We start from the raw sequence: 17,728 nt of genomic DNA, 5'->3' as shown, positions 1-17,728 counted from the left end.
ATTTTGGTGCATTATGTGCCTTTATTTCACAGTAGAAAGAAACAAAAGAGAGGGAGGTGTGACATGAAACAAAAGTCCCAAAACAAATAAGAACCCAGGACCATGTAGTTGCACCAGCTCAGACACCAGCATGCCCCACACCAAGTACAGTAAATTCCAAAACCAGGATGCAAAGTCTCAAAAAATATTTTTTAGTTTCAGTTTAGTAGTTTAGTTTCATGAATAAAATTCTGATAATTAATAAATGTTAATCTTCTACCAGCAAAATGGTTCTTGTGCTGTTTCAGGTAGTTACTTTGAGTTAGTTTGTTAGTGGGTAAACACAGTTACTTGTTATATGGGTATTTGCAGCAGCTTGGAATATCACTCACTCAGATATCTAGACATGAATATCAATGTCATAACAATAATTATGAAGTAACATTAACATCACTTTCTTGTATGAACTCTGTCAAACTAAAGCTGTACGCTGACAACACTGCCCTTCTCACCACCTCCTTGTCTCTCTTTCTTCATAAACTCATGTATTTTTTCAATAGCTTTTTATTCTGTGTCCAGTTTTAGTGTGAAAACAGTGGGCCAGTCATCTTTTCGTGTGTATTGGCAGGAACTTAAACATTATAATGTCCAGGCACCCACTGGATTTTAGTGAGTAAAAGTCCATAGTGGGTATGACTTTGCTGTCTTTGTTTCACAAGCTTAAAAACCAGAACTGGACATATGAAGTAAAGTGGCTATAAGAAGGGGAACAAATTGTGTCCTAAATGTCAACTCTGCTGTTTAACACCCAGTTTATTTACATTATTAATTATTTAGCTGTCTAAATACACAATATTTTTAATCCATAATCCACAAGTGTTTGGGAATTTTACATCTCCACATGTGATCCTGAAATTCAACATTCTTAAAACTGTTATTTTACCCTTTCACATTTGTGATATTAGTGCTAGTTATATAGATAGATGAGATGATAGTCATGTTTTTACTCCTTACCTCTCCTTTCTCTTTCTTGTCTTTCTTGTCCTTCTTTCCGTCACCTCCTCCTGAGCTCTTCTTCTCCACCCAGAGTTCAGATTTCTCCACCAGCGTCCGGAGGCGATCAAGATCAGCCTTGATCAGCTTGTAGTTCTCCACATCCTGAGCTGAGATCAGCAACTGGACCTGCAGATGCAGCGAGAAACATAAGTGCAAGTGACTTGGTCAATCAAACTGCTTGTGCAATTCTTCCATTCCACTGATTGGATAAGCAAATTTGATATAGTTGTAGTCATAACGAATAGTGGCTTCATGGATTCAGCATAGGCCAGTGAATATTTGTATCATTGTTTTTATATGCTGTTTCGATTACAAACACTGTCTTTAAACTTCCCTCCAGAATTTATAATGTGAACAATTGACCAGAAGAAAGTACTTCACCTGAACAGGGACTTCAACCCTGGACCCTCAGATTAAAAGTCTGATGCTCTACCGACTGAGCTACCCAGGCTTCAAGAAGGTTTTCTCTTGAGGAAAAACGCATCTGCAGTCCAAACCTCAACTTTATACATGAATAAGCAGTTAACCACACTTATAAGGACTGTGAATTTGAGCTGCAAACTTGTTGACTTGGTGATAACACTAGCAGGAAGGAATTTTCAGTAATAACATCTTCTTTAAACTCCCTAACAACTCTAGACACATCACAGTGGGTAACATTACGAAGACTCAGTTCACAAGAAAGTGGTTACATAGACTCCGCCTAATCCAGTGAATGCTTGGATTGTACCATTGTTTCTACATGATGCTTCCACTTGAACATCTTCTTTAAACTCATCTACAGAGTTTATAATGTGAAGACTTGACCAAAGTAAGATACCTTGCCTGAACAGGGACTTGAACCCTGGACCCTCAGATTAAAAGTCTGATGCTCTACCAACTGAGCTACCCAGGCTTCAAGATGATTTTATCTTGAAGAAAAACCGATCTGCAGTCCAAACCTCAACTTTATACATAAATAAGCAGTTAACCACACGTATAAGGACTCTGAATTTAAGTTACAAACTGGTAATGTAATCCAGTGAATGCTTGGATTGTACCATTGTTTCTATATGGTGCTTCCACTTGAAACATCTTCTTTTAATTCGCCTATAGAGTTTATAATGTGAAGACTTGAGCAAAGTAAGGTACCTCACCTGAACAGGGACTTGAACCCTGGACCCACAGATTAAAAGTCTGATGCTCTACCGACTGAGCTACCCAGGCTTCACAAAGCTTCTTATCTTGAGATAAAACGAGTCTGCAGTCCAAACCTCAACTTTATACATGAATAAGCAGTAAACCACACGTATAAGGACTCTGAATTTAAGTTGCAAACTTGGTAACTTGGTGATAACGCTACCAGCAAACCAGTGAGGATAGGGAACTTTCCAAACGCACAATTTATCACATTTGAGAACAGCATTAAGCACACTCTCTGAAAAAACAGAGGGAATGCAGTCAGGGTGCAAACTTCACCATAGTTTGATCCAAAGATTCACATCCATGAAATTAAATGGGGTTTATCTCCCATCACAGACAACTACAAATACAAACTTGATGGTGAGCACTCTAGACACATCACAGTTGGAAACATTACGCAGACTCAGCAAAAGAAAGTGACTTCAGGGATTGAGCCTAATCCAGTGAATGCTTGGATTGTACCATTGTTTCTATATGATGCTTCCACTTGAAACATCTTCTTTTAATTCGCCTAGAGAGTTTATAATGTGAAGACTTGACCAAAGGAAGGTACCTTGCCTGAACAGGGACTTGAACCCTGGACCCTCAGATTAAAAGTCTGATGCTCTACCGACTGAGCTACCCAGGATTCACACAGCTTCTTATCTTGAGGTAAAACGCATCTGCAGTCCAAACCTCAACTTTATACATGAATAAGCAGTAAACCACACGTATAAGGACTCTGAATTTAAGTTGCAAACTTGGTAACTTGGTGATAACACTACCAGCAAACCAGTGAGGATAGGGAACTTTCCAAACGCACAATTTATCACATTTGAGAACGGCATTAAGCACACTCTCTGCAAAAACAGAGGGAATGCAGTCAGGGTGCAAACTTCACCGTAGTTTGATCCAAAGATTCATATCCATGAAATTAAATTGGGTTTGACTCACGTCACAGACAACTACGATTAGAAACTTGAAGGTGAGCGCTCTAGACAGATCACAGTGGGTAACATTACGAAGAATCAGTTCACAAGTAAGTGGTTACGTGGATTGAGCCTAATCAAATGAATGCTTGGATTGTACCATTGTTTCTATATGATGCTTACACTTGAAACATCATTTTGAAACTCTCCTACACAGTTTATAATGTGAAGACTTGACCAAAGTAAGATACTTCGCCTGAACAGGGACTTGAACCCTGGACCCTCAGATTAAAAGTCTGATGCTCTACCGACTGAGCTACCCAGGCTTCAAGATGATTTTATCTTGAAGCAAAACCGATCTGCAGTCCAAACCTCAACTTTATACATGAATAAGCAGTAAACCACACGTATAAGGACTCTGAATTTAAGTTGCAAACTTGGTAACTTGGTGATAACACTACCAGCAAACCAGTGAGGATAGGGAACTTTCCAAACGCACAATTTATCACATTTGAGAACGGCATTAAGCACACTCTCTGCAAAAACAGAGGGAATGCAGTCAGGGTGCAAACTTCACCGTAGTTTGATCCAAAGATTCATATCCATGAAAATAAATGGGGTTTGACTCACGTCACAGACAACTACAATTACAAACTTGATGGTGAGCGCTCTAGACAGATCACAGTGTGTAACATTACGAAGACTCAGCAAAAGAAAGTGACTTCAGGGATTGAGCCTAATCCAGTGAATGCATGGATTGTACCATTGTTTCTATATGATGCTTCCACTTGAAACATCTTCTTTTAATTCGCCTAGAGAGTTTATAATGTGAAGACTTGACCAAAGGAAGGTACCTCGCCTGAACAGGGACTTGAACCCTGGACCCTCAGATTAAAAGTCTGATGCTCTACCGACTGAGCTACCCAGGCTTCACAAAGCTTCTTATCTTGAGGTAAAACGCGTCTGCAGTCCAAACCTCAACTTTATACATGAATAAGCAGTAAACCACACGTATAAGGACTCTGAATTTAAGTTGCAAACTTGGTAACTTGGTGATAACACTACCAGCAAACCAGTGAGGATAGGGAACTTTCCAAACGCACAATTTATCACATTTGAGAACGGCATTAAGCACACTCTCTGCAAAAACAGAGGGAATGCAGTCAGGGTGCAAACTTCACCGTAGTTTGATCCAAAGATTCATATCCATGAAATTAAATTGGGTTTGACTCACGTCACAGACAACTACGATTAGAAACTTGATGGTTAGCACTCTAGACAGATCACAGTGTGTAACATTACGAAGACTCAGCAAAAGAAAGTGACTTCAGGGATTGAGCCTAATCCAGTGAATGCATGGATTGTACCATTGTTTCTATATGATGCTTCCACTTGAAACATCTTCTTTTAATTCGCCTAGAGAGTTTATAATGTGAAGACTTGACCAAAGGAAGGTACCTCGCCTGAACAGGGACTTGAACCCTGGACCCTCAGATTAAAAGTCTGATGCTCTACCGACTGAGCTACCCAGGCTTCACAAAGCTTCTTATCTTGAGGTAAAACGCGTCTGCAGTCCAAACCTCAACTTTATACATGAATAAGCAGTAAACCACACGTATAAGGACTCTGAATTTAAGTTGCAAACTTGGTAACTTGGTGATAACACTACCAGCAAACCAGTGAGGATAGGGAACTTTCCAAACGCACAATTTATCACATTTGAGAACGGCATTAAGCACACTCTCTGCAAAAACAGAGGGAATGCAGTCAGGGTGCAAACTTCACCGTAGTTTGATCCAAAGATTCATATCCATGAAATTAAATGGGGTTTAACTCCCATCACAGACAACTACAAATACAAACTTGATGGTGAGCACTCTAGACACATCACAGTTGGTAACATTACGAAGACTCAGCAAAAGAAAGTGACTTCAGGGATTGAGCCTAATCCAGTGAATGCATGGATTGTACCATTGTTTCTATATCGTCACCTTCCTAAAATAATGGCCTAAGTCATGTTTTGACAAAAATGTTTTTTTTGCCTAAATCACCCCCTCATGATGCTGGCCACCTCTGGTAAAATCGCCTGAATCCTCAGTTGAGGGGAACATGCAATTCTACCCCCGGTTGTATAATGGCCTATGTCAAAAGTGTGACTCTTTTGTTGAGTTTTTTGTGTTTCCTGAAAAACCTGAAAAAATGACTTAGGCCATTATTTTAAGAGGGTGTCGATATGATGCTTCCACTTGAAACATCTTCTTTTAATTCGCCTAGAGAGTTTATAATGTGAAGACTTGACCAAAGGAAGGTACCTCGCCTGAACAGGGACTTGAACCCTGGACCCTCAGATTAAAAGTCTGATGCTCTACCGACTGAGCTACCCAGGCTTCACAAAGCTTCTTATCTTGAGGTAAAACGCGTCTGCAGTCCAAACCTCAACTTTATACATGAATAAGCAGTAAACCACACGTATAAGGACTCTGAATTTAAGTTGCAAACTTGGTAACTTGGTGATAACACTACCAGCAAACCAGTGAGGATAGGGAACTTTCCAAACGCACAATTTATCACATTTGAGAACGGCATTAAGCACACTCTCTGCAAAAACAGAGGGAATGCAGTCAGGGTGCAAACTTCACCGTAGTTTGATCCAAAGATTCATATCCATGAAATTAAATTGGGTTTGACTCACGTCACAGACAACTACGATTAGAAACTTGATGGTTAGCACTCTAGACACATCACAGTGGGTAACATTACGAAGAACCAGTTTACAACAGAGTGGTAACGTGGATTGAGCATAATCCAGTGAATGCTTGGATTATACCATTGTTTCTATATGATGCTTCCACTTGAAACATCATTTTGAAACTCTCCTAAACAGTTTATCATGTGAAGACTTGACCAAAGGAAGTTATCTCGCCTGAACAGGGACTTGAACCCTGGACCCTCAGATTAAAAGTCTGATGCTCTACCGACTGAGCTACCCAGGCTTCAAAAAGCTTCTTATCTTGAGGTAAAACGCGTCTGCAGTCCAAACCTCAACTTTATACATGAATAAGCAGTAAACCACACGTATAAGGACTCTGAATTTAAGTTGCAAACTTGGTAACTTGGTGATAACACTACCAGCAAACCAGTGAGGATAGGGAACTTTCCAAACGCACAATTTATCACATTTGAGAACGGCATTAAGCACACTCTCTGCAAAAACAGAGGGAATGCAGTCAGGGTGCAAACTTCACCGTAGTTTGATCCAAAGATTCATATCCATGAAATTAAATGGGGTTTAACTCCCATCACAGACAACTACAAATACAAACTTGATGGTGAGCGCTCTAGACACATCACAGTTGGTAACATTACGAAGACTCAGCAAAAGAAAGTGACTTCAGGGATTGAGCCTAATCCAGTGAATGCATGGATTGTACCATTGTTTCTATATCGTCACCTTCCTAAAATAATGGCCTAAGTCATGTTTTGACAAAAATGTTTTTTTTGCCTAAATCACCCCCTCATGATGCTGGCCACCTCTGGTAAAATCGCCTGAATCCTCAGTTGAGGGGAACATGCAATTCTACCCCCGGTTGTATAATGGCCTATGTCAAAAGTGTGACTCTTTTGTTGAGTTTTTTGTGTTTCCTGAAAAACCTGAAAAAATGACTTAGGCCATTATTTTAAGAGGGTGTCGATATGATGCTTCCACTTGAAACATCTTCTTTTAATTCGCCTAGAGAGTTTATAATGTGAAGACTTGACCAAAGGAAGGTACCTCGCCTGAACAGGGACTTGAACCCTGGACCCTCAGATTAAAAGTCTGATGCTCTACCGACTGAGCTACCCAGGCTTCACAAAGCTTCTTATCTTGAGGTAAAACGCGTCTGCAGTCCAAACCTCAACTTTATACATGAATAAGCAGTAAACCACACGTATAAGGACTCTGAATTTAAGTTGCAAACTTGGTAACTTGGTGATAACACTACCAGCAAACCAGTGAGGATAGGGAACTTTCCAAACGCACAATTTATCACATTTGAGAACGGCATTAAGCACACTCTCTGCAAAAACAGAGGGAATGCAGTCAGGGTGCAAACTTCACCGTAGTTTGATCCAAAGATTCATATCCATGAAATTAAATTGGGTTTGACTCACGTCACAGACAACTACGATTAGAAACTTGAAGGTGAGCGCTCTAGACAGATCACAGTGGGTAACATTACGAAGAATCAGTTCACAAGTAAGTGGTTACGTGGATTGAGCCTAATCAAATGAATGCTTGGATTGTACCATTGTTTCTATATGATGCTTACACTTGAAACATCATTTTGAAACTCTCCTACACAGTTTATAATGTGAAGACTTGACCAAAGTAAGATACTTCGCCTGAACAGGGACTTGAACCCTGGACCCTCAGATTAAAAGTCTGATGCTCTACCGACTGAGCTACCCAGGCTTCAAGATGATTTTATCTTGAAGCAAAACCGATCTGCAGTCCAAACCTCAACTTTATACATGAATAAGCAGTAAACCACACGTATAAGGACTCTGAATTTAAGTTGCAAACTTGGTAACTTGGTGATAACACTACCAGCAAACCAGTGAGGATAGGGAACTTTCCAAACGCACAATTTATCACATTTGAGAACGGCATTAAGCACACTCTCTGCAAAAACAGAGGGAATGCAGTCAGGGTGCAAACTTCACCGTAGTTTGATCCAAAGATTCATATCCATGAAATTAAATTGGGTTTGACTCACGTCACAGACAACTACGATTAGAAACTTGAAGGTGAGCGCTCTAGACAGATCACAGTGGGTAACATTACGAAGAATCAGTTCACAAGTAAGTGGTTACGTGGATTGAGCCTAATCAAATGAATGCTTGGATTGTACCATTGTTTCTATATGATGCTTACACTTGAAACATCATTTTGAAACTCTCCTACACAGTTTATAATGTGAAGACTTGACCAAAGTAAGATACTTCGCCTGAACAGGGACTTGAACCCTGGACCCTCAGATTAAAAGTCTGATGCTCTACCGACTGAGCTACCCAGGCTTCAAGATGATTTTATCTTGAAGCAAAACCGATCTGCAGTCCAAACCTCAACTTTATACATAAATAAGCAGTTAACCACACGTATAAGGACTCTGAATTTAAGTTGCAAACTTGGTAACTTGGTGATAACACTACCAGCAAACCAGTGAGGATAGGGAACTTTCCAAACGCACAATTTATCACATTTGAGAACGGCATTAAGCACACTCTCTGCAAAAACAGAGGGAATGCAGTCAGGGTGCAAACTTCACCGTAGTTTGATCCAAAGATTCATATCCATGAAATTAAATGGGGTTTGACTGACGTCACAGACAACTACAATTACAAACTTGATGGTGAGCGCTCTAGACAGATCACAGTGTGTAACATTACGAAGAGTCTGTTCACAAGAAAGTGGTTACATGGATTGAGCCTAATCCAGTGAATGCTTGGATTATACCATTGTTTCTATATGATGCTTCCACTTGAAACATCTTCTTTTAATTCGCCTAGAGAGTTTATAATGTGAAGACTTGACCAAAGGAAGGTACCTCGCCTGAACAGGGACTTGAACCCTGGACCCTCAGATTAAAAGTCTGATGCTCTACCAACTGAGCTACACAGGCTTCACAAAGCCTTTCATCTTGAGGTAAAACGACTCTGCAGTCCAAACCTCAACTTTATACATGAATAAGCAGTAAACCACACGTATAAGGACTCTGAATTTAAGTTGCAAACCTGGTAACTTGGTGATAACACTACCAGCAAACCAGTGAGGATAGGGAACTTTCCAAACGCACAATTTATCACATTTGAGAACGGCATTAAGCACACTCTCTGCAAAAACAGAGGGAATGCAGTCAGGGTGCAAACTTCACCGTAGTTTGATCCAAAGATTCATATCCATGAAATTAAATTGGGTTTGACTCACGTCACAGACAACTACGATTAGAAACTTGATGGTTAGCACTTTAGACACATCACAGTGGGTAACATTACGAAGAACCAGTTTACAACAGAGTGGTAATGTGGATTGAGCATAATCCAGTGAATGCTTGGATTATACCATTGTTTCTATATGATGCTTCCACTTGAAACTCTCCTAAACAGTTTATCATGTGAAGACTTGACCAAAGGAAGGTATCTCGCCAGAACAGGGACTTGAACCCTGGACCCTCAGATTAAAAGTCTGATGCTCTACCAACTGAGCTACCCAGGCTTCAAGATGCTTTTATCTTGAAGAAAAACCCATCTCAGTCCAAACCTCAACTTTATACATAAATAAGCAGTTAACCACACGTATAAGGACTCTGAATTTAAGCTGCAAACTTGTTAACTTGGTGATAACACTACCAGCAAACCAGTGAGGATAGGGAACTTTCCAAACGCACAATTTATCACATTTGAGAACGGCATTAAGCACACTCTCTGCAAAAACAGAGGGAATGCAGTCAGGGTGCAAACTTCACCATAGTTTGATCCAAAGATTCATATCCATGAAATTAAATGGGGTTTAACTCCCATCACAGACAACTACAAATACAAACTTGATGGTGAGCACTCTAGACACATCACAGTTGGTAACATTACGAAGACTCAGCAAAAGAAAGTGACTTCAGGGATTGAGCCTAATCCAGTGAATGCTTGGATTGTACCATTGTTTCTATATGATGCTTCCACTTGAAACATCTTCTTTTAATTCGCCTAGAGAGTTTATAATGTGAAGACTTGACCAAAGGAAGGTACCTCGCCTGAACAGGGACTTGAACCCTGGACCCTCAGATTAAAAGTCTGATGCTCTACCAACTGAGCTACCCAGGCTTCAAGATGCTTTTATCTTGAAGAAAAACCGATCTGCAGTCCAAACCTCAACTTTATACATGAATAAGCAGTAAACCACACGTATAAGGACTCTGAATTTAAGTTGCAAACTTGGTAACTTGGTGATAGACACATCACAGTGGGTAACATTACGAAGACCCAGTTTACAAAAGAGTGGTAACGTGGATTGAGCATAATCCAGTGAATGCTTGGATTATACCATTGTTTCTATATGATGCTTCCACTTGAAACATCATTTTGAAACTCTCCTAAACAGTTTATCATGTGAAGACTTGACCAAAGGAAGTTATCTCGCCTGAACAGGGACTTGAACCCTGGACCCTCAGATTAAAAGTCTGATGCTCTACCGACTGAGCTACCCAGGCTTCAAAAAGCTTCTTATCTTGAGGTAAAACGCGTCTGCAGTCCAAACCTCAACTTTATACATGAATAAGCAGTAAACCACACGTATAAGGACTCTGAATTTAAGTTGCAAACTTGGTAACTTGGTGATAACACTACCAGCAAACCAGTGAGGATAGGGAACTTTCCAAACGCACAATTTATCACATTTGAGAACGGCATTAAGCACACTCTCTGCAAAAACAGAGGGAATGCAGTCAGGGTGCAAACTTCACCGTAGTTTGATCCAAAGATTCATATCCATGAAATTAAATGGGGTTTAACTCCCATCACAGACAACTACAAATACAAACTTGATGGTGAGCACTCTAGACACATCACAGTTGGTAACATTACGAAGACTCAGCAAAAGAAAGTGACTTCAGGGATTGAGCCTAATCCAGTGAATGCATGGATTGTACCATTGTTTCTATATCGTCACCTTCCTAAAATAATGGCCTAAGTCATGTTTTGACAAAAATGTTTTTTTTGCCTAAATCACCCCCTCATGATGCTGGCCACCTCTGGTAAAATCGCCTGAATCCTCAGTTGAGGGGAACATGCAATTCTACCCCCGGTTGTATAATGGCCTATGTCAAAAGTGTGACTCTTTTGTTGAGTTTTTTGTGTTTCCTGAAAAACCTGAAAAAATGACTTAGGCCATTATTTTAAGAGGGTGTCGATATGATGCTTCCACTTGAAACATCTTCTTTTAATTCGCCTAGAGAGTTTATAATGTGAAGACTTGACCAAAGGAAGGTACCTCGCCTGAACAGGGACTTGAACCCTGGACCCTCAGATTAAAAGTCTGATGCTCTACCGACTGAGCTACCCAGGCTTCACAAAGCTTCTTATCTTGAGGTAAAACGCGTCTGCAGTCCAAACCTCAACTTTATACATGAATAAGCAGTAAACCACACGTATAAGGACTCTGAATTTAAGTTGCAAACTTGGTAACTTGGTGATAACACTACCAGCAAACCAGTGAGGATAGGGAACTTTCCAAACGCACAATTTATCACATTTGAGAACGGCATTAAGCACACTCTCTGCAAAAACAGAGGGAATGCAGTCAGGGTGCAAACTTCACCGTAGTTTGATCCAAAGATTCATATCCATGAAATTAAATTGGGTTTGACTCACGTCACAGACAACTACGATTAGAAACTTGATGGTTAGCACTCTAGACACATCACAGTGGGTAACATTACGAAGAACCAGTTTACAACAGAGTGGTAACGTGGATTGAGCATAATCCAGTGAATGCTTGGATTATACCATTGTTTCTATATGATGCTTCCACTTGAAACATCATTTTGAAACTCTCCTAAACAGTTTATCATGTGAAGACTTGACCAAAGGAAGTTATCTCGCCTGAACAGGGACTTGAACCCTGGACCCTCAGATTAAAAGTCTGATGCTCTACCGACTGAGCTACCCAGGCTTCAAAAAGCTTCTTATCTTGAGGTAAAACGCGTCTGCAGTCCAAACCTCAACTTTATACATGAATAAGCAGTAAACCACACGTATAAGGACTCTGAATTTAAGTTGCAAACTTGGTAACTTGGTGATAACACTACCAGCAAACCAGTGAGGATAGGGAACTTTCCAAACGCACAATTTATCACATTTGAGAACGGCATTAAGCACACTCTCTGCAAAAACAGAGGGAATGCAGTCAGGGTGCAAACTTCACCGTAGTTTGATCCAAAGATTCATATCCATGAAATTAAATGGGGTTTAACTCCCATCACAGACAACTACAAATACAAACTTGATGGTGAGCGCTCTAGACACATCACAGTTGGTAACATTACGAAGACTCAGCAAAAGAAAGTGACTTCAGGGATTGAGCCTAATCCAGTGAATGCATGGATTGTACCATTGTTTCTATATCGTCACCTTCCTAAAATAATGGCCTAAGTCATGTTTTGACAAAAATGTTTTTTTTGCCTAAATCACCCCCTCATGATGCTGGCCACCTCTGGTAAAATCGCCTGAATCCTCAGTTGAGGGGAACATGCAATTCTACCCCCGGTTGTATAATGGCCTATGTCAAAAGTGTGACTCTTTTGTTGAGTTTTTTGTGTTTCCTGAAAAACCTGAAAAAATGACTTAGGCCATTATTTTAAGAGGGTGTCGATATGATGCTTCCACTTGAAACATCTTCTTTTAATTCGCCTAGAGAGTTTATAATGTGAAGACTTGACCAAAGGAAGGTACCTCGCCTGAACAGGGACTTGAACCCTGGACCCTCAGATTAAAAGTCTGATGCTCTACCGACTGAGCTACCCAGGCTTCACAAAGCTTCTTATCTTGAGGTAAAACGCGTCTGCAGTCCAAACCTCAACTTTATACATGAATAAGCAGTAAACCACACGTATAAGGACTCTGAATTTAAGTTGCAAACTTGGTAACTTGGTGATAACACTACCAGCAAACCAGTGAGGATAGGGAACTTTCCAAACGCACAATTTATCACATTTGAGAACGGCATTAAGCACACTCTCTGCAAAAACAGAGGGAATGCAGTCAGGGTGCAAACTTCACCGTAGTTTGATCCAAAGATTCATATCCATGAAATTAAATTGGGTTTGACTCACGTCACAGACAACTACGATTAGAAACTTGAAGGTGAGCGCTCTAGACAGATCACAGTGGGTAACATTACGAAGAATCAGTTCACAAGTAAGTGGTTACGTGGATTGAGCCTAATCAAATGAATGCTTGGATTGTACCATTGTTTCTATATGATGCTTACACTTGAAACATCATTTTGAAACTCTCCTACACAGTTTATAATGTGAAGACTTGACCAAAGTAAGATACTTCACCTGAACTTGAACCCTGGACCCTCAGATTAAAAGTCTGATGCTCTACCGACTGAGCTACCCAGGCTTCAAGATGATTTTATCTTGAAGCAAAACCGATCTGCAGTCCAAACCTCAACTTTATACATGAATAAGCAGTAAACCACACGTATAAGGACTCTGAATTTAAGTTGCAAACTTGGTAACTTGGTGATAACACTACCAGCAAACCAGTGAGGATAGGGAACTTTCCAAACGCACAATTTATCACATTTGAGAACGGCATTAAGCACACTCTCTGCAAAAACAGAGGGAATGCAGTCAGGGTGCAAACTTCACCGTAGTTTGATCCAAAGATTCATATCCATGAAAATAAATGGGGTTTGACTCACGTCACAGACAACTACAATTACAAACTTGATGGTGAGCGCTCTAGACAGATCACAGTGGGTAACATTACGAAGACTCAGCAAAAGAAAGTGACTTCAGGGATTGAGCCTAATCCAGTGAATGCATGGATTGTACCATTGTTTCTATATGATGCTTCCACTTGAAACATCTTCTTTTAATTCGCCTAGAGAGTTTATAATGTGAAGACTTGACCAAAGGAAGGTACCTCGCCTGAACAGGGACTTGAACCCTGGACCCTCAGATTAAAAGTCTGATGCTCTACCGACTGAGCTACCCAGGCTTCACAAAGCTTCTTATCTTGAGGTAAAACGCGTCTGCAGTCCAAACCTCAACTTTATACATGAATAAGCAGTAAACCACACGTATAAGGACTCTGAATTTAAGTTGCAAACTTGGTAACTTGGTGATAACACTACCAGCAAACCAGTGAGGATAGGGAACTTTCCAAACGCACAATTTATCACATTTGAGAACGGCATTAAGCACACTCTCTGCAAAAACAGAGGGAATGCAGTCAGGGTGCAAACTTCACCGTAGTTTGATCCAAAGATTCATATCCATGAAATTAAATTGGGTTTGACTCACGTCACAGACAACTACGATTAGAAACTTGATGGTTAGCACTCTAGACACATCACAGTGGGTAACATTACGAAGAACCAGTTTACAACAGAGTGGTAACGTGGATTGAGCATAATCCAGTGAATGCTTGGATTATACCATTGTTTCTATATGATGCTTCCACTTGAAACATCATTTTGAAACTCTCCTAAACAGTTTATCATGTGAAGACTTGACCAAAGGAAGTTATCTCGCCTGAACAGGGACTTGAACCCTGGACCCTCAGATTAAAAGTCTGATGCTCTACCGACTGAGCTACCCAGGCTTCAAAAAGCTTCTTATCTTGAGGTAAAACGCGTCTGCAGTCCAAACCTCAACTTTATACATGAATAAGCAGTAAACCACACGTATAAGGACTCTGAATTTAAGTTGCAAACTTGGTAACTTGGTGATAACACTACCAGCAAACCAGTGAGGATAGGGAACTTTCCAAACGCACAATTTATCACATTTGAGAACGGCATTAAGCACACTCTCTGCAAAAACAGAGGGAATGCAGTCAGGGTGCAAACTTCACCGTAGTTTGATCCAAAGATTCATATCCATGAAATTAAATGGGGTTTAACTCCCATCACAGACAACTACAAATACAAACTTGATGGTGAGCGCTCTAGACACATCACAGTTGGTAACATTACGAAGACTCAGCAAAAGAAAGTGACTTCAGGGATTGAGCCTAATCCAGTGAATGCATGGATTGTACCATTGTTTCTATATGATGCTTCCACTTGAAACATCTTCTTTTAATTCGCCTAGAGAGTTTATAATGTGAAGACTTGACCAAAGGAAGGTACCTCGCCTGAACAGGGACTTGAACCCTGGACCCTCAGATTAAAAGTCTGATGCTCTACCGACTGAGCTACCCAGGCTTCACAAAGCTTCTTATCTTGAGGTAAAACGCGTCTGCAGTCCAAACCTCAACTTTATACATGAATAAGCAGTAAACCACACGTATAAGGACTCTGAATTTAAGTTGCAAACTTGTTAACTTGGTGATAACACTACCAGCAAACCAGTGAGGATAGGGAACTTTCCAAACGCACAATTTATCACATTTGAGAACGGCATTAAGCACACTCTCTGCAAAAACAGAGGGAATGCAGTCAGGGTGCAAACTTCACCGTAGTTTGATCCAAAGATTCATATCCATGAAATTAAATTGGGTTTGACTCACGTCACAGACAACTACGATTAGAAACTTGATGGTTAGCACTCTAGACACATCACAGTGGGTAACATTACGAAGAACCAGTTTACAACAGAGTGGTAACGTGGATTGAGCATAATCCAGTGAATGCTTGGATTATACCATTGTTTCTATATGATGCTTCCACTTGAAACATCATTTTGAAACTCTCCTAAACAGTTTATCATGTGAAGACTTGACCAAAGGAAGTTATCTCGCCTGAACAGGGACTTGAACCCTGGACCCTCAGATTAAAAGTCTGATGCTCTACCGACTGAGCTACCCAGGCTTCAAAAAGCTTCTTATCTTGAGGTAAAACGCGTCTGCAGTCCAAACCTCAACTTTATACATGAATAAGCAGTAAACCACACGTATAAGGACTCTGAATTTAAGTTGCAAACTTGGTAACTTGGTGATAACACTACCAGCAAACCAGTGAGGATAGGGAACTTTCCAAACGCACAATTTATCACATTTGAGAACGGCATTAAGCACACTCTCTGCAAAAACAGAGGGAATGCAGTCAGGGTGCAAACTTCACCGTAGTTTGATCCAAAGATTCATATCCATGAAATTAAATTGGGTTTGACTCACGTCACAGACAACTACGATTAGAAACTTGAAGGTGAGCGCTCTAGACAGATCACAGTGGGTAACATTACGAAGAATCAGTTCACAAGAAAGTGGTTACGTGGATTGAGCCTAATCAAGTGAATGCTTGGATTGTACCATTGTTTCTATATGATGCTTACACTTGAAACATCATTTTGAAACTCTCCTACACAGTTTATAATGTGAAGACTTGACCAAAGTAAGATACTTCGCCTGAACAGGGACTTGAACCCTGGACCCTCAGATTAAAAGTCTGATGCTCTACCGACTGAGCTACCCAGGCTTCAAGATGATTTTATCTTGAAGCAAAACCGATCTGCAGTCCAAACCTCAACTTTATACATAAATAAGCAGTTAACCACACGTATAAGGACTCTGAATTTAAGTTGCAAACTTGGTAACTTGGTGATAACACTACCAGCAAACCAGTGAGGATAGGGAACTTTCCAAACGTACAATTTATCACATTTGAGAACGGCATTAAGCACACTCTCTGCAAAAACAGAGGGAATGCAGTCAGGGTGCAAACTTCAGCATAGTTTGATCCAAAGATTCATATCCATGAAATTAAATGGGGTTTGACTCACGTCACAGACAACTACAATTACAAACTTGATGGTGAGCGCTCTAGACAGATCACAGTGGGTAACATTACGAAGAGTCAGTTCACAAGAAAGTGGTTACATGGATTGAGCCTAATCCAGTGAATGCTTGGATTGTACCATTGTTTCTATATGGTGCTTCCACTTGAAACATCTTTTTTTAATTCGCCTAGAGAGTTTATAATGTGAAGACTTGACCAAAGGAAGGTACCTCGCCTGAACAGGGACTTGAACCCTGGACCCTCAGATTAAAAGTCTGATGCTCTACCGACTGAGCTACCCAGGCTTCACAAAGCTTCTTATCTTGAGGTAAAACAGCTCTGTAGTCCAAACCTCAACTTTACACATAAATAAGCAGTTAACCACACGTATAAGGACTCAAAATTTAAGTTACAAACTTGTTAACGTGGGGAAAACACTACCAGCAAACCAGTGAGGATAGGGAACTTTCCAAACGCACAATTTATCACATTTGAGAACGGCATTAAGCACACTCTCTGCAAAAACAGAGGGAATGCAGTCAGTGTGCAAACTTCACCGTAGTTTGATCCAAAGATTCATATCCATGAAATTAAATTGGGTTTGACTCACGTCACAGACAACTACGATTAGAAACTTGATGGTTAGCACTCTAGACACATCACAGTGGGTAACATTACGAAGAACCAGTTTACAACAGAGTGGTAACGTGGATTGAGCATAATCCAGTGAATGCTTGGATTATACCATTGTTTCTATATGATGCTTCCACTTGAAACATCATTTTGAAACTCTCCTAAACAGTTTATCATGTGAAGACTTGACCAAAGGAAGGTATCTCACCTGAACAGGGACTTGAACCCTGGACCCTCAGATTAAAAGTCTGATGCTCTACCAACTGAGCTACCCAGGCTTCAAGATGATTTTATCTTGAAGAAAAACCGATCTCAGTCCAAACCTCAACTTTATACATAAATAAGCAGTTAACCACACGTATAAGGACTCTGAATTTAAGCTGCAAACTTGTTAACTTGGTGATAACACTACCAGCAAACCAGTGAGGATAGGGAACTTTCCAAACGCACAATTTATCACATTTGAGAACGGCATTAAGCACACTCT

General features: G+C 40.3%; 1 protein-coding gene and 26 non-coding genes across 29 annotated transcripts in view; all 27 read right to left on the bottom strand.

The window, feature by feature from the left end:
• The window catches only part of itpr3 (inositol 1,4,5-trisphosphate receptor, type 3), a 78,995-nt gene that overhangs the window by 18,797 nt on the left and 42,470 nt on the right, over positions 1–17,728 (bottom strand). For all 3 annotated transcript variants that reach the window (XM_056384646.1, XM_056384647.1, XM_056384648.1), the window contains one exon: positions 994–1,161. In XM_056384646.1, coding sequence (XP_056240621.1) covers positions 994–1,161 — 168 coding nt within the window. The remainder of the gene's footprint in view (positions 1–993; positions 1,162–17,728) is intronic.
• Positions 1,414–1,486, bottom strand: trnak-uuu (transfer RNA lysine (anticodon UUU)). Its single transcript has one exon. It is a non-coding gene; the product is annotated as a tRNA-Lys (tRNA).
• Positions 1,858–1,930, bottom strand: trnak-uuu (transfer RNA lysine (anticodon UUU)). Its single transcript has one exon. It is a non-coding gene; the product is annotated as a tRNA-Lys (tRNA).
• Positions 2,169–2,241, bottom strand: trnak-uuu (transfer RNA lysine (anticodon UUU)). Its single transcript has one exon. It is a non-coding gene; the product is annotated as a tRNA-Lys (tRNA).
• trnak-uuu (transfer RNA lysine (anticodon UUU)) lies at positions 2,773–2,845 on the bottom strand. The gene has a single exon. It is a non-coding gene; the product is annotated as a tRNA-Lys (tRNA).
• On the bottom strand, positions 3,379–3,451 carry trnak-uuu (transfer RNA lysine (anticodon UUU)). The gene has a single exon. It is a non-coding gene; the product is annotated as a tRNA-Lys (tRNA).
• trnak-uuu (transfer RNA lysine (anticodon UUU)) lies at positions 3,982–4,054 on the bottom strand. The gene has a single exon. It is a non-coding gene; the product is annotated as a tRNA-Lys (tRNA).
• Positions 4,586–4,658, bottom strand: trnak-uuu (transfer RNA lysine (anticodon UUU)). The gene has a single exon. It is a non-coding gene; the product is annotated as a tRNA-Lys (tRNA).
• On the bottom strand, positions 5,440–5,512 carry trnak-uuu (transfer RNA lysine (anticodon UUU)). Its single transcript has one exon. It is a non-coding gene; the product is annotated as a tRNA-Lys (tRNA).
• trnak-uuu (transfer RNA lysine (anticodon UUU)) lies at positions 6,046–6,118 on the bottom strand. The gene has a single exon. It is a non-coding gene; the product is annotated as a tRNA-Lys (tRNA).
• trnak-uuu (transfer RNA lysine (anticodon UUU)) lies at positions 6,900–6,972 on the bottom strand. The gene has a single exon. It is a non-coding gene; the product is annotated as a tRNA-Lys (tRNA).
• On the bottom strand, positions 7,506–7,578 carry trnak-uuu (transfer RNA lysine (anticodon UUU)). Its single transcript has one exon. It is a non-coding gene; the product is annotated as a tRNA-Lys (tRNA).
• Positions 8,111–8,183, bottom strand: trnak-uuu (transfer RNA lysine (anticodon UUU)). Its single transcript has one exon. It is a non-coding gene; the product is annotated as a tRNA-Lys (tRNA).
• Positions 8,716–8,788, bottom strand: trnak-uuu (transfer RNA lysine (anticodon UUU)). The gene has a single exon. It is a non-coding gene; the product is annotated as a tRNA-Lys (tRNA).
• trnak-uuu (transfer RNA lysine (anticodon UUU)) lies at positions 9,309–9,381 on the bottom strand. Its single transcript has one exon. It is a non-coding gene; the product is annotated as a tRNA-Lys (tRNA).
• Positions 9,911–9,983, bottom strand: trnak-uuu (transfer RNA lysine (anticodon UUU)). The gene has a single exon. It is a non-coding gene; the product is annotated as a tRNA-Lys (tRNA).
• trnak-uuu (transfer RNA lysine (anticodon UUU)) lies at positions 10,297–10,369 on the bottom strand. Its single transcript has one exon. It is a non-coding gene; the product is annotated as a tRNA-Lys (tRNA).
• trnak-uuu (transfer RNA lysine (anticodon UUU)) lies at positions 11,151–11,223 on the bottom strand. The gene has a single exon. It is a non-coding gene; the product is annotated as a tRNA-Lys (tRNA).
• trnak-uuu (transfer RNA lysine (anticodon UUU)) lies at positions 11,757–11,829 on the bottom strand. Its single transcript has one exon. It is a non-coding gene; the product is annotated as a tRNA-Lys (tRNA).
• Positions 12,611–12,683, bottom strand: trnak-uuu (transfer RNA lysine (anticodon UUU)). Its single transcript has one exon. It is a non-coding gene; the product is annotated as a tRNA-Lys (tRNA).
• On the bottom strand, positions 13,814–13,886 carry trnak-uuu (transfer RNA lysine (anticodon UUU)). Its single transcript has one exon. It is a non-coding gene; the product is annotated as a tRNA-Lys (tRNA).
• On the bottom strand, positions 14,420–14,492 carry trnak-uuu (transfer RNA lysine (anticodon UUU)). The gene has a single exon. It is a non-coding gene; the product is annotated as a tRNA-Lys (tRNA).
• On the bottom strand, positions 15,024–15,096 carry trnak-uuu (transfer RNA lysine (anticodon UUU)). Its single transcript has one exon. It is a non-coding gene; the product is annotated as a tRNA-Lys (tRNA).
• Positions 15,630–15,702, bottom strand: trnak-uuu (transfer RNA lysine (anticodon UUU)). The gene has a single exon. It is a non-coding gene; the product is annotated as a tRNA-Lys (tRNA).
• On the bottom strand, positions 16,236–16,308 carry trnak-uuu (transfer RNA lysine (anticodon UUU)). The gene has a single exon. It is a non-coding gene; the product is annotated as a tRNA-Lys (tRNA).
• trnak-uuu (transfer RNA lysine (anticodon UUU)) lies at positions 16,841–16,913 on the bottom strand. Its single transcript has one exon. It is a non-coding gene; the product is annotated as a tRNA-Lys (tRNA).
• Positions 17,447–17,519, bottom strand: trnak-uuu (transfer RNA lysine (anticodon UUU)). Its single transcript has one exon. It is a non-coding gene; the product is annotated as a tRNA-Lys (tRNA).

This window comes from Seriola aureovittata, chromosome 9 (genome assembly GCF_021018895.1).
Source record: "Seriola aureovittata isolate HTS-2021-v1 ecotype China chromosome 9, ASM2101889v1, whole genome shotgun sequence".
In the NCBI taxonomy this organism is placed as follows: Eukaryota; Metazoa; Chordata; class Actinopteri; order Carangiformes; family Carangidae; genus Seriola; species Seriola aureovittata.
Note: the sequence above shows the minus strand (reverse complement) of the source record. Positions and strands in the feature narration are given on the sequence as shown.